At 39.8% G+C, this 14,653-nt stretch overlaps 1 protein-coding gene across 2 annotated transcripts in view; it reads right to left on the bottom strand.

Annotated features, from left to right (window-relative positions):
* Positions 1–14,653, bottom strand: part of ENPEP (glutamyl aminopeptidase) — a 112,406-nt gene that overhangs the window by 14,383 nt on the left and 83,370 nt on the right. For both annotated transcript variants that reach the window (XM_067036485.1, XM_059066262.2), the window contains exons 12-13: positions 6,772–6,908; positions 6,594–6,649 (exon numbers count right to left, since the gene is read on the bottom strand). In XM_067036485.1, coding sequence (XP_066892586.1) covers positions 6,594–6,649; positions 6,772–6,908 — 193 coding nt within the window. The remainder of the gene's footprint in view (positions 1–6,593; positions 6,650–6,771; positions 6,909–14,653) is intronic.

Here is a 14,653-nt window from a genome sequence, read left to right as displayed (position 1 = left end):
TTATTGAGAAAGTAATACTGATGCATTGAGTGCTAGTATATTTGAGGTCATTTTTTGTGAATGGCAAATAATGTAACCATATCTTGATTTCTTCCCTGAGAGTTGATAAGATAAACTGGTATTGGAGAGCTAGATAAGAATAAACACCTTTGATATCATATGATTTGTACTAATGTGATATGATACAGAGTTTGTTTTCAGTTCAGAGAGCTGATTTCTCCTATTTTCTCAGTTCCTGATCTTTTTTTATTTTTATTTTTTGGCTGCATTGGGTCTTCGTTGCTGCGCGCAGGCTTTATCTAGTTGCGGGGAGTGGGGGCTCCTCTTCATTGCAGTGCGCGGGCTTCTTGTTGCGGTGGCTTCTCTTGTGGAGCACTGGCTCTAGGCTTCAGTAGTTGTGGCGCGGGGGCTCAATAGTTGTGGCTTGCAGGCTCTAGAGTGCAGGCTCAGTAGTTGTGGTGCCTGGGCTTAGTTGCTCCGCCACATGTGGGATCTTCCTGGACCAAGGCTTGAACCTGTGTCTCCTGCCTTGGCAGGCGGATTCTTAACCACTGCGCCACCAGGGAAGTCCCGGTTCCTGATCTTATTTAGAAGAATTTATATTTTGGAGCATTAAGCCTGTCTTAATAAAAGTATAAATAATATTGAGAAATGGAGTGTTTTATTGAGAATGTTTGTTGAGTAAAAAAAAATTGTAGAATTTTATGTTGACGTTTGAAATTTCAGAATTTTCTAATTTTAATGATTCTCTATTTTCCTGGGTGGACAACGCAACAGTCAGTTGTGCAACAGTCCAGTATTTTCTTAGACTACTTATGAAGAATAATTGTTGCTTTGAGGATCAAATTAATGAAAAGGCTAATGAAAGTTCAGGAAGAATGACAGGTAATTTGGTTAGAAACCTAGTGGGCTGCACATTTATAGTAGGTGAAAAGATTAGAAGGAATGGGTCTTGGTTACAAAGGCCAAAAAGAATTGGCTAAATTAGCATAAGTAGAAGTAAGGAAGTAATCCAATGATCCAAAAGTTAGAGGCCCTGATGAAATACTATATATTTAACTGTTGAAAAAATCAATATCCTATCCTAGTGCCTTGTTTTTTCAACATACTTGATAGCTATGCAGTTGTTCCACTTTGGTATCACTTGTTTAAGTTTGAGTCACATGGTCAGAACACTGGACTGAGAGTGAATTTTTTGCTGGTTATTATAGAGATAATATTTCGAGAATTAAGTTGATGCACTATTCATTTCCCACAAATCATGTTACTCTGTGATATTTGATACTTACGAGGAAGAGCAGTATCATTTAGAATCATGATTCTCAAGTTTGCACATGTATCAGTAACACCTGGAAGGTTTGTTAATCACATACCCTTGGGCCCTATGCCTAGAATTTCTGATTCAGCAGGTCTGGAGAGTAGGGCCTAAGAAGTTGCATTTCTCACAAGTTCCTAGGCAATGCTGATACTACTGGGATGACGAGTGAAGAATCTATTTTTAGAACAAAGACATGTATAGTGCCCTTCCCTCCCAGACCCCCTTACAGTGCTGTGTTGGCTCATAGCTGCACCTTCCTCAGAGAATAGCCCTTGACCAAATCTACCCCCACCCCTGGCCATTGTCTGATTTAGGAATGCAACAGGCCAGCCTGCTTCCCTCAAGTTGGATCCACTCTGTAGTACAATTCATGTACTGAATTGTATCATGGATATGGCTTCCTACTGGAATCTGGCAAAGCTAGACTCCAGCTGAGACCATATTGTTGCTCAGCCTTTTTCCCGGCCCCTTCCTGCTTCGTGCACTCCCTGTCTCACGAGAGTCCTCTCTCAATAAACCACCTGTTCAGCAACCTCCATTTCAGACTCTGCTTTGAGGGAACTCAACCTAAGATGGCATTTTTACTCAGCTTTGAGTCTCAAACTCTGTTAAATCTGTAGACCAGCAGCAGCTCTGCAAGCCAGATTTGGTTGAGAATTTTCCTCGTTCAGAAATCTTCCATTTATAGTAAGAGTCCAACCTGAGGAACTTAAATCCTAGAATTGTCCTATAATCTATAGTGTGGAGAGGATGGAGGCTATAACTTCAAGTTCTCACAAAATGCTGTAAAGAAGAAGGAGAAAACAAAGAGGTCTTTTGAGGGAATTCTTGCTCTCCTGTCTTGGACTGAGGTACCCAGAAAATTGGGGAATCTGGAACAAAAGGTTTGTTTTTGCTTCCTCCGGTGTGACCTGGAAAGACTGCACAGTCCTTCTCCAAGAAGCTCAAATTAAATATAGTGTCTTATCAAACATGGCTTTTGGATGGGACATTAGAAATGGTTGAGAGAGGTGGGTTAGGTGGATAGAACTGGTCTCTCGTTCTTCAGCAGAGCCTTCAGATGGTGTGGAGACTTTTGAAAACTTCCCACGTGTCTGGCCTCCCGTTGTTAACTTACTAATTAAATTCAGATTTCTGGCTTAAAACAGTCTCTTTGCAATCATCTGGATTCCTTTTGGAGTCTTTCCACATTCCCCTACTTCTCCCTTGTTTAAAAGGCAGTCCTCGATAGGGTGGGAAAAGTTGCTTATCTAGTTCTGTGTTGTGGTCTGGTCATCTCTGTCAGCACCTGTAAAATGGTAAATCTGGTGTACCTAGAAGTCTGTAATCCCGGCGTGGCTGATGTTCACCTTGTGGTCTTTATTTGCTAACTTGGCCCTCACCTTGGATACCACTGGAGCCACTGCACCTTGAAGCGACTGAAAGTCTGTTTGGATCATTAGCTTAGGGGGACTTTGAAGCCATCCTTTCTGCCATTCTTCCCTTGCCTAGGAACTCCTGCTTCCTCCTATAGTGCCTGCTAGCCAGCACTCTCTGCTTTCCCTTGTGCTGTTCTCACCCACTCTCTTTGGCACACAGTGGGCTGCAGAGTGCCATATAAGCTATTGAAAAGGTAAAACATCTGTAACAGGTAGAAAAAAAAAGGAATTTTTCTGTCTCAGTTTTGGCAAGGCCTCCAAGCCAAGCCTCTTAACCTACACTCCAAAGTAAGACGCAGGCCCATCAAATCAGGACTGACCTGGTTAGGAACAGGTTTTTGTGCTCCTTAGCTGATAGCCCACTACCAGCCTGCAAAAGAGATTGGAGCGGCTAAGGGAGAGAGGGAGACATTTTAGAAGAGGGCTTTTGGAGGATTCTGTCAGTGTACTGTGTTTGCTGTCCTCCCACAGGGGACAGGAGGGGTGTAGGATGCTCTTCCCCTCACGTGAAGCCTAGAAAAGGGGCTTTAATGGAACCACTTGAAGAGTTTTATCTGTGTACCCTGGAACTTGGGGGCACAGTGGTCTGGTGTCTGATACCCCAAGAAATCTAAAGGATGAGAGACTGTGGTCGCTACTGCCCTGACCTCGGAGTGAAGATAGAGGACTGCATGAGGTTGCCCATCCTCCAGACTTTGTCAGGGGAAAGGCTATATGAGTACTTCCTGTGGTTCAGAGGTTTTCACTTCCTCACCTCAAGAAACTGCAGGAGAAAGACCCTTGGCCATGGGATGTGTGTGGATGGTACATATTCCACGGAAGCACCACACAAGGAAAAGGATCAGTGTTAAACATCTACCAGGTTCAGAGAGGACCAAAAGTAGACAGCACGTCAGGATCTTTCTTCCCTTCATCTGCCCTCCTCCTGCTCTCCTTGCCTTCACACTCTAGAGGAATCAGAGGTAGCACGGTGAGTAGCAGAAGTTCCATGCAGCAAAACGGACAGGAAATCAAGCGCTTTGTTCACATTGCAGGGGGCTGGCCTGAAACTAGCCTGAGCTGGGGGCTGGGAGGAACTTTAAATGAAGTTGAACAGTTGAGGGTTTTACTGGGCAGGGCATATAGTTGAAGTGAGTCTGTTGTGGGGACTCAGAAGTGACTAGGTGAATTTTTACCCCTTATCTTCATCAAATGTGCCCAGCTGGATATTCCATCCAGGGCAGTAAGAGTACTAGCTCCTCAAATCTGGGGGCAGGGGTATCAAGAATATTTTTGTTTTTAGATCTGCACTTTTAGTCTTGCTGATGAAACAATAGTTCCATTTCGTTTTGAATACCAGAGTAGAACTGTGTAAATTCTAATCCAACCACATGCACTTACCTATCTAACTACGCATTTCTGCTTTTCTCCAAAGTTTCAGAGTGATCTGGACCTGACTCTAACCAGCACAGGTGGGGTCTGTTTCTCTTTGAGTCCCTTTTACCTCATGCATTACAGAAGGAAGTTGGGTGATAATAACTCAATAGCTCAGGCAATATTTCAGGTGATAGCTAAGGTGTTTTCTGGATTGGTTGCTGTGTGACTCTGCATGTTTCTTGGCTTTCAAATTTGTTTCACTTTCTACCTTTTTGAAGCTCTTCAAAATTTTATGGGCTATGGCCAAGTAGCTGAGCAAATGTGAGAAAGTCGTTCAATTGTGTGAGTTATCTGCTTTGTACACAGTTCCTCAGAGAAAGCTGTTCAAGAGGCTTTCACTTCTTAAAGCAAAAGAACTGTCTGCATTGTGTTGTGATGGAAATTAAACTATAAGGTTATTACAGCTCTGTGTAATTTCTAACAGCCAAGATTCTAAGCTTTGGAAAAGATCACAATGTATTCGTAGGAGAGTTTTCCTGAAAAAAAAATCTAAATGGTCCTATTATGTTTTAAAATGTTTATTTTTTAATTTTTCGGCCGTACCACATAGCTTTCGGGCTCTTAGTTCCTCAGCCAGGGATTGAACCCGGGCCCTCCACAGTGAAAGCGTGGAGTCCTAACCACTGGGTCCGCCAGGGAATTCCCTAAAATGTTGATCATTTTCTTTCACCACTTAATTTCCCCAGTCTACACAGTACCAGGTACAGAGTAGGTGCTCAATAAATATTTATTAAATGAGTGATTGACATACCATATCGTAATGAAAATAATTAATCTGTTACATATCCAGGAGATTAAACTTGGAGATTCACCAAAGAGAATCAAGTTGTCTATTACCTCCAAAGGGAATCTAGATTGCAAATTCATAAGAGCTTTTCTAAATGCTACTTTGCAACTACTAAACAATGGTGGATGCTTTTTCATCAAGTAATACAATCTATTGAGCACTTCCTAAAGACCAGACAATGTTTGGTGTTCTTTATGTGCATTATTTCATTTGTTCCTCAGGAGAGTCTTATAGGGTCATCTCTATTTTACTAACAGTGAAATTGAAGCAGACACAGGTTAAGAAACTTTCTCGAGGTTATTCAGAACCAGGATTTTAACCTGGTTTGAGAGCTTGTTTTTTAACCCTATAAATTCTCTTCTTAAAAATGTCACAAATGGGGCTTCCCTGGTGGTGCAGTGGTTGAGAATCCGCCTGCCGATGCCGGGGACACAGGTTCGTGCCCCGGTCCGGGAAGATCCCACATGCCGCGGAGCGGCTGGGCCCGTGAGCCATGGCCGCTGAGCCTGCGCGTCCGGAGCCTGCGCTCCGCAACGGGAAAGGCCACAACAGTGAGAGGCCCGTGTACCGCAAAAAAAAAAAAAAAAGAAAGAAAAGTCACAAATGTTTTCTGACTTCCAGTATACTATCTAGGGAGTCCATGTAAAACAGTTCTCCCATGCCTTTAAGTGCTGCTGTACTATCCTTCCAGCCATGTATTCAGCTCATATTTAATGAACATCTACTAGGGGCTGGGCACAGTTAGGAGGTGGGGATAAAACAAATAGGAACATGATCTAGGTGCCTACCTTTGTGAAACTTGCAGTTTGGTGGGTGAGATGGATAATTAATAAGCAATGACAATATAATATTATCGGAAATGCAGAACCCCATAAAAGGGACACCTAACCCAGACAAAGGGGCCATGAGGCTTCCTGAGGAGCTAGCATCTCATTCTCAGTACCTTGTTTGTGTCTAAAATGAGGCCACTACAAAGCCAGCAAAGCAAGTTGGCTGTGTCCCTAGCTCCTACAAAAGTGCCAGAAATTCAAAAAATACTTGTTGAATTACTAGTGTTAGACTACCTGAGAAAAATATCTCAAAGGTACTGTGGTTACTACTCTTACATTACCCCAATCTATGTTATTTTTTTCAAAGTGTAGGTTGTTTTTTTTCTAAGTGTAAGTTACCTTCAGGCCTTGAGAAGAAAATTCAAATTTCCTAAACAGTACCTTAATTCAATCCTAGGGCACCATGTCTCATACTTCTTACCCTAGTGACCTGAATAAGATTTGACAGCTCTAACCATAAAATCTTACAGTGGGGTTGGGCTCACAGAGATGAGTTAATGAAGCACACTGTCTTTTTAATAAATCAAATTATGACAGTACACTTTTGTGCATTTGCAAAGTGTCACTCCTAATTAGCTCAAGGACTCTGATTAGACAAACCCTACCTAAAGTCAATAGGGTAGGTGAGTTTTTGAGTTGCTATCAATATTTTAGCTATAAGGCTCATATTAGTTTTAAAATAAAAAGTTATGAAAAAATAATGTAAATAGTGGCTTCAGATATTTTAAACTATAAATTAGTACTTTGTTGTAATTCATTTTTAAAAGAGATTTATGACAAGATCCACAGTATTTGAAACGATTGAATCTCATTCCAAAACCCACCTTGCCAAGGCAAAAGCGTCATCAATAAGACTTGCACGATCAGCAGAAGAAAAGTACTGGGACGAGAAAGAAAAAAAGGTAAGAAACATGAATCTTAAAACGTGTTGAAAAATTAATGTCATTATGTTGCTGTTCTTAGAACAAAAAGAAAACAATTCACAACCATTGCTATTCTTACCTTGTGGTTGAGGGAAAAATTGGTAGCTATCCATTCCCAAGTTGATACTTCATAATTTACACGATAAAACCCAATATGGTCTGGGTTTATGTTGAGAAAAGTGTTTCCACTAGGTTTAGGAGAGTTCAAAGTGATTCCTGTGGTAGTAAATAAACACTAATGAGAAACATGTTTGCACATACTATAAACACAGAGAAATTAGACCCAGAGGGTAAAAAGAAAAGAAATATTAGCTCAAGGAGTCAAGTTTGATTTGGATCCAAAGCCCCAAAGCCTAATTCTTATTTAGTTGCTTAACTTTAACATGTCATTATAGTGCTTGAGCTGAAAAAGAAATGAGTAACGTAAATAAGTGTCCTGTAATTTGTGACTTATTATTATTTCTTACTGGCAGAAGCTTGTCATATGGGTGAAATAGTTCTGTGTTTGTCAATCCTTCAATAAGTAAAACAATACTTAAGGACAGAGAAGTCCATGCCCTTCGGGGGGTAACCCATATATTCTTAATCATGATGGATTAACTACACAAAGAATATTCACTGGGGCAGCCTGGGGAGGGGATAAAAATTTAAACATTTAAAAGAATACTTTGTTTATTAAAATCAACATTCAAATTGATGGAAATGGTGATTGCTAAGCAGAGCAATGATTTGAGGGTCAGTAATGCTTTTAAAATGTCAAGAAGGCTTGCAATAGGACTAAAATCCAAATACAACATTCTTGATTTTGTAGTGCATTTCATGCTCATTCTCCCAATTTTATTTATCTTTGTAAAATCTTCTGCTTCCTTATTTCAGTTGATTACATCAATGTTTTTTCATCAATGGATTTACCAAATTAACTTTCTGAAGTAGCATTCAGAATTTACATAGGGCTCTAGGATATAGATTTTGGAAGTTCAACGTTGAGGAACAAAGACTTATGTTTTAAGTAAAAGCTACTCACTTAAAAATAATAGTTATGCTCTGACATGACCAGTGTTTGTTAGCATTAGCTAATGAACATTAAGATGTTCATTAGCATCCTGTACTTTTATACTTATATACTCTTTTGTTTGTGTGGACAATATGCAATTTAAATAATGATGTGGGAATACTTAGTATATTTAAATAATTTCAAATAGTTTAATGTAGTGATAATGTGGGTTGTGATATTGGAAAACAGGAGATGAGGCTAGGAGTAAAAGGCCTCAGTGTGAAGAGCCACAGGCTGTGTTAAGTCCATCTTCTTTTTTTTTTCTTTTTAAAATAATTTATTTATTTATATTTATTTTGGCTGCATTGGTCTTTCGTTGCTGCATACGGGCTTTCTCCAGGTCTGTTGTTACTGTGTATGGGCTTTTTCTAGTTGTGGTGAGCGGGGTCCACTCTTCTTTGCAGTGCGCGGGCTTCTCATTGCGATGGCTTCTCTTGTTGCAGAGCATGGGTTCTAGGCACATGGGCTTCAGTAGTTGTGGCACGTGGGCTCAGTAGTTGTGGCTCATGGGCTTAGTTGCTCCGTGGCATGTGGGAACTTCCTTGAGCAGGGCTCGAACTCTTGTCCCCTGCATTGGCAGGCAGATTCTTAACCACTGCGCCACCAGGGAAGCCCAAGAAGTCTATCTTCTGAGAGATGGTAAGAATAGAGGAGATTTTTAAGCAGGGAAATAATATGCTCCAGCCTGTTTCTAGAAAGATAATTTTGATGGTGGTATGGGAAGGAGATATTGGAAGGAGATTCTAGAGTCTACTATAATAATCTAGGGCAAGAGAGAATGAGGGCTTACACTCATGTGGAGATGATGAAAATAGGTGATGTGTTCAAGAGACACATCACTGGTAAAATCAACACCGTCCTTTTTCTGGGTTGATGAGGACAATTAGAGGAGGGAAAAATAGCTTGCATGATTGGATGAATAATGGTGTTGCCCTTACAGAATAGAGGAAGATGAGTCAGTTTGGGAGGAAAGAGGATTTAAATTTTGGAAGCATTCACAAGGTTTGGAAAATATCCAGGACACAGTAGTTTTCCATAATATATAAGTAAACTCTTCAACAAGACAATAAGTTTCTTTAGGAACGTTCAGAGTAGGTTCTTGACAAATTGTAAACCTTTACCTCACTCATGTAGTATTTATCTTTCTTTGTCATTCTCCCATGGACAGGTTGTTGAAAGGAAGCTAATCTTTTGGCAGCCATACACTTTGAATGTTTTTATCAGGAGGAGAGCCTCTTGCTTAAGCACAGAGCCATATGTTATAGGAGAAAGAGCATGAACTTTCCAGTCTGAGAGACTGAGGTTAAAATCATTGCTCTATGACTTACTAGCTGTGTGATCTTGGCCAAATCACTTGACCTCTCTGTCTCAGTTCATCATGAGGGAAGTAGGGATAAAAATCCCTCACAGGGCTGTTGTGAAGATTAAATAAGATAACACAGGTAAAGTGTTGGTCACATAGTTATGTGTCCACCAGATGGTAGCTATCCCCATTATTATGAAAGGGGATATGCCACCAGTTCTATAAATAGCAAAGCAAATATAAATAACATTGAGAAGTTCCTGGCAAGCCATCCAAATACTGCAGTATTTTAGTGTGCTTTATATATACCTAGTTAAGCCTGTCTAGAGTTACAGTGATTTTTCTCACTTTATAGATGAGGAAGCTGAGATCCAGGAAGTCAGTAGTTACCAGACTTTCCAAGTTCATGCTACTCTTGGAACAGTTGTCAACAACAAAATACTGTTGGGTTGTTTAGTTACATAATGAAGTAAATAGGATTAAAATATTGATGCCTATTTCAGGTGGTGCATAGAAGTAAGGGTGTATGTCTCATTCTGTTTCTCTGATTACTATTAAGAATTTTCTGATTATAACAGTAGTATGTGTTCTTTAGGCTCCAAATATGTATTTGGAAAATACAGAAAGAGTATAATGAGGAATACAGAAATTACCCACCACCAGTTGACATTATGTTTTTATCTTGTGTGCATGTATGTATCTTCCATATATATGTACATACCAACACACAGTACATGTAATGGAACCTTACTGTGTTTATTATTATTAATCCTTTTCATTTGAAATTATATTGTAAGCACTTTGCAATTTCATTTTCTATATATGAAGATTTAAATTTAATGGCCACATAGTACTCTGTCATTCAGTTTATAAGTTATTGTTTGCTATTTCTTGCTAGTTTTACACATAAAAGTGGTGAACGAATTCTTTCTGGGTAGGGGCTCTTTCTAGAAAAATTTTTTCCTTCTATTATTTGTCTGATAATTATCTTTTCAAAATTTCATCCAGAGGCTAGTTTCAACTCAGATTTCAATAACATAGCATGCATAATAGTTCTCTAATAGCCTGTTTTATATAAATAATTATAACAAGCTTCAGTCAACTAGACAGCTTGTGACAGCCTGAAATTTCTAGAGAAGGAAACATTTTTCTTTGGTGACATAAATACTGTGTTGCATCGATCCTTTAAGCAAGTTATTTTTCTGTGTAAAATGACAGTTTATATCTATCTTATTAAATTTGTGTATCAGGGCTTCCCTGGTGGCGCAGTGGTTGAGAATCCGCCTGCCGATGCAGGAGACACGGGTTCGTGCCCTGGTCCGGGAAGATCCCACATGCCGCGGAGCAACTGAGCCCGTGAGCCATGGCCGCTGAGCCTGTGCGTCCGGAGCCTGTGCTCCGCAATGGGAGAGGCCACAACAGTGAGAGGCCCGCATACCGCAAAAAAAAAAAAAAAAAAAAAAAAAAAAATTTGTGTATCAGTTAGTAGTAAAACAGCTGAAATATACAAGAGTAGTATTTTTTGACTAATTACACACAAATTGTATTTGGAGACCTAAAAATTTCAAGTAGAATGCACTATCAGAATTTGGGGAGACTTCCCTGGCAGTCCAGTGGTTAAGACTTCACCTTCCAATGCAGGGGGTGCGGGTTCGATCCCTGGTCAGGGAGCTAGGATCCCCCATGCCTTGTGGCCAAAAAACCAATACATAAAACAGAAACAATAACAATAACAAATTCAATAAAGACTTTAAAATGTCCCACATCAAAAATATCTTTAAAAAATTCCACTAGTTTTCTGACTAGTTACAGTTTAAAAAAAAAAGAATTTGTAGTCAGGAAAGAAAAGTTCAATCTCTGAAACGAAGACTAACATGATCCATTGTAAAAATGGATTGGTTATCCATTTGTGACAATGTTTTCAGCAAATTACTTATTCAAGGAAATGTTAATGATTGTGTTAGTAATTATAGAGTCCCATCTAAATCTCAGCAAATAGAGTAGAGAATCTCCCTGAAAAGAAAGATGTAGGATTAATATGTAATGTATAATAAGTAGGAATTGGGAAAAAATGCAGTCTGACTATCGTGATGAAGGATTATCATAGGCAATGGTTTTGGTGATTGTGAAGAAATAATTGCAAAGGAGAGTTGGATAGTGAAGATCTGTTGATGTGTCCCTAGTCTGCCTAGGAAAGCAGGTGCCCAACTTAGCTGGTACATATGTTCCAGATCATTTGACAGATCTGCTTTTATAGAGAACAGTGTATATGGAGAAACTTGTTGGTTGTTTACCATACTGTTCCCTTTTCCTCCTGGGTACACAGCTAGACTATACTTATTAGCCTCCCTTGCAGTTAGGTGGCAACATATGATTGACACCGAGACATAAAGTGTGGGGAGAAATAATAGATGCATTTCTAGGTCTGGTCCCTCCATTATCTTCCTCTGTATTCTGATCAGATGCAAAAGATTCAACAGAGAATTATTTAAAAAGGATAACCAACAAGGACCTACTATAAAGCACAGGGAACTCTGCTCAATGTTATGTGGCAGCCTGGATGGGAGGGGAGTCTGGGGCAGAATGGATACATGTATATGTATGGCTGAGTTACTTTGCTGTGCACCTGAAACTATTGCAACATTGTTAATCGGCTATAATCCAATATAAAATAAAAAGTTAAAAAAAAAAAAAGAAAAAAAGATCCAGCAGAGAAGTCCAAGATTGGGTCGAGGGGAGGGAGGAAGTGGAGCCATGAGAAAGAAAAAGCCAGGAATTCTAAGTCATTATCTGAGAGTGAGCTACCTAGGAGAGATGGTAGGTCAGGAACACCTCCATTGGAGTGTTGCATAAATAAGGAATTTTTATTGCATGGAGCCACTCCTGATAGCCTCTCAATGCAATAATTAGACTCCCCTAGTTAATGCAGTATATATACAAAGCAATCATAGCTTATGACATCTTTAAAATAATTAATATACCCCAACTCTCTATTTACCCTTATTAAGTAAATTTTTCTTCCTGGAAGAGATATCTAATTAGCTGAAGTGAATATTCTGTTTCACCTTGGCCAGTATGTTTTTATTTGTGTAAATTAACAAATTAGCATTCTTATATGTATGGTTCACGTGAATAAGATTTCTGACACTTGGTTGGCCAGGGCTTAATTAAACAAACTGAGCTTCTGAATCTGCAAAACGGAATCCATAATGATTCAATCAAAAGTCAAACGTTCCATGAGGCTCAGTTTGGAGGAATGAAGAAAGTTTCTCTCTCTCTCTCCCCCTCCCTATTTGCCATTAAATTAAAAAGTATATGCCTATCATTATTTTGATATGAAATATTTAAATATAACTACCATCAAATTTTAGTAATATCTTATTTATATGATAGTCAGAATTTGGTTATCTAAACCATCCAGAATGCATCCTCAATCTGAAAGAGTTATGAAACCAGTCATCACAAAATCTATTCCACCTCCTATGCCCTAAACTATCTTTTAGACCCTATGTGCTTATGAATCCCTATTTTTATTTTATTTTTATTTATTTTTTTATAAATATTTTTTAAAGCAATTAAAATTTTCTTTTCTTTTTTTAAAAAATTAATTTATTTTTTGGCTGTGCTGGGTCTTCATTGCAGTGCGTGGGGTTTCTCTAGTTGCGGCGACCGGGGGCTACTCTTCATTGCAGTGTGCAGGCTTCTCATTGTGATGGCTTCTCTTTGTTGCGGATCACAGGCGCTAGGCATGCCAGCTTCAGTAGTTGTGGCTCGTGGGCACAGTAGTTGTGGTTGCGGGCTCTAGAGCGCAGGCTCAGTAGTTGCGGCGCACGGTCTTAGTTGCTCTGCAGCAGGTGGGATCTTCCCAGAGCAGGGATTGAACCCATGTCCCCTGCATTGGCAGGCAGATTCTTAACCACTGTGCCACCAGGGAAGTCCCAAATCCCTATTTTTAAATACTATCTTTTAGCAAGATTGGTTGTCTGATATCATGTGATAATCTACAAGGCTTCTAAATGTTAGAAAGCAGCAGATTAAAAACAAAAAGGTGGTATACTACTAAATGTAGATGCACTGACAATAGCCAAAATAGTAGCTGATGCTAAAGATAGAGGCATTACTATACACAATCAGCCTCTAGAAGCACAACAGTCTACAGGCAAACAAACCTTCATTAAACAAGGACTTCCTGAACTCTTAGTAACTCTTAGGATGCACACAGAACCTTGTTGGGAACAGGGGAGCAGGAGACAAGGAGTATGACGTCTAGTTCGTATCTTCAAAGAGCTTATACTTTACTTTAAAAAGAAAAGACAGAGCATATGAATCTTAAATAACCATGCTGCTGCTTAAAATCTAAGGAATAATACTAAGAATAAGGATTGATGAAACTAATAGCATAAAATATACTTTCAACAATGAGAGGAGAGATTATTCAGGGTAGGTTAGAATAGCCAGAGAAGCATCTGAGGTGGAGATCCTCTTCTTTTGTTATAAAGTACATGTTTAATTGTTTTCATGTTTAAAATATCGTGTGTAACACAAATGTAAATAAACGACCTTAGGGGAAGTCCCACTCTTGCCTGGGAAATTTCTAACTGATGAATCACCAAAGAAACTGAGAAGAAGGAGGTGGGGCTGGTAACCTGAGCTGATAGCCCATTCAGTACACTCAGGACATGTTGTCATCTGTGCTCTGAGCTGAGAGCTGAAGATGTCCCCAAACAGGAAACAGGAACTTATTGCAGAGCCTAAAAATGGAGCAGGCACTTTGAAGTAGGAAGAGATGTCTAGTTTGCTTCTGGCTAAGTGACCAGTCATGATTCTGAAGTTGCAGATAAAGATAGGTTTGTCATCAAAGCTCTGTGAACATTAGAGCCACTTCATTCATTCATTCATTCAATAAACAATCACTAGGTACCTGCTGGAGATACAGAACAACCACACAACAACAAAAAATAAGCTCCATTTCTCAAGGAATATTCTACAGAGAGGGGAGAGACAGATAAAGTCAATAGGTACAGCAAAAAATGTCTTAAAAATGTAATGACAGAGGGATAGAGGTTGCCCTAAGAGCCCTTTGCTTTCTCACTTTCATACTAGCATTTTCTGTCTGTAGCACTATTTCAATCTACACTCAATCCTATCATCCACTTAAACTCTACCTTTAGCCCCCGCTAACTCTGTCTAAGATGCCCCTTTCTTTAGTAACTTTCCTCAACCCCTAAATCTCCGCTGGTGCTTCTCCTGCGAGTGCCTTTGGCTGTTACCACACCAGGCCCTTATGACATGGTATTATGTTTGCCTGACTCGTCCATACCCTCCTAGACAGTAAGTACTACAAGGTAAGGATTGTGAGTTTTTCCGCCCGCCCCCAGCATTATCTCCATACCTATCCCCGTGTTTGGCCCATAAGTTAGTTCTCAGTAAATACTTGTTTGAAAGAATTAATTAATTAAATTAATTATTTAGGGCTTCCCTGGTGGCGCAGTGGTTGAGAATCCTCCTGCCGATGCAGGAGACACGGGTTCGTGCCCTGGTCCGGGAAGATCCCACATGCCGCGGAGCAACTAAGCCCGTGAGCCATGGCCGCTAGGCCTGCGC

This window comes from Kogia breviceps, chromosome 6 (assembly GCF_026419965.1).
Source record: "Kogia breviceps isolate mKogBre1 chromosome 6, mKogBre1 haplotype 1, whole genome shotgun sequence".
Lineage (NCBI taxonomy): Eukaryota > Metazoa > Chordata > Mammalia > Artiodactyla > Physeteridae > Kogia > Kogia breviceps.
Note: the sequence above shows the minus strand (reverse complement) of the source record. Positions and strands in the feature narration are given on the sequence as shown.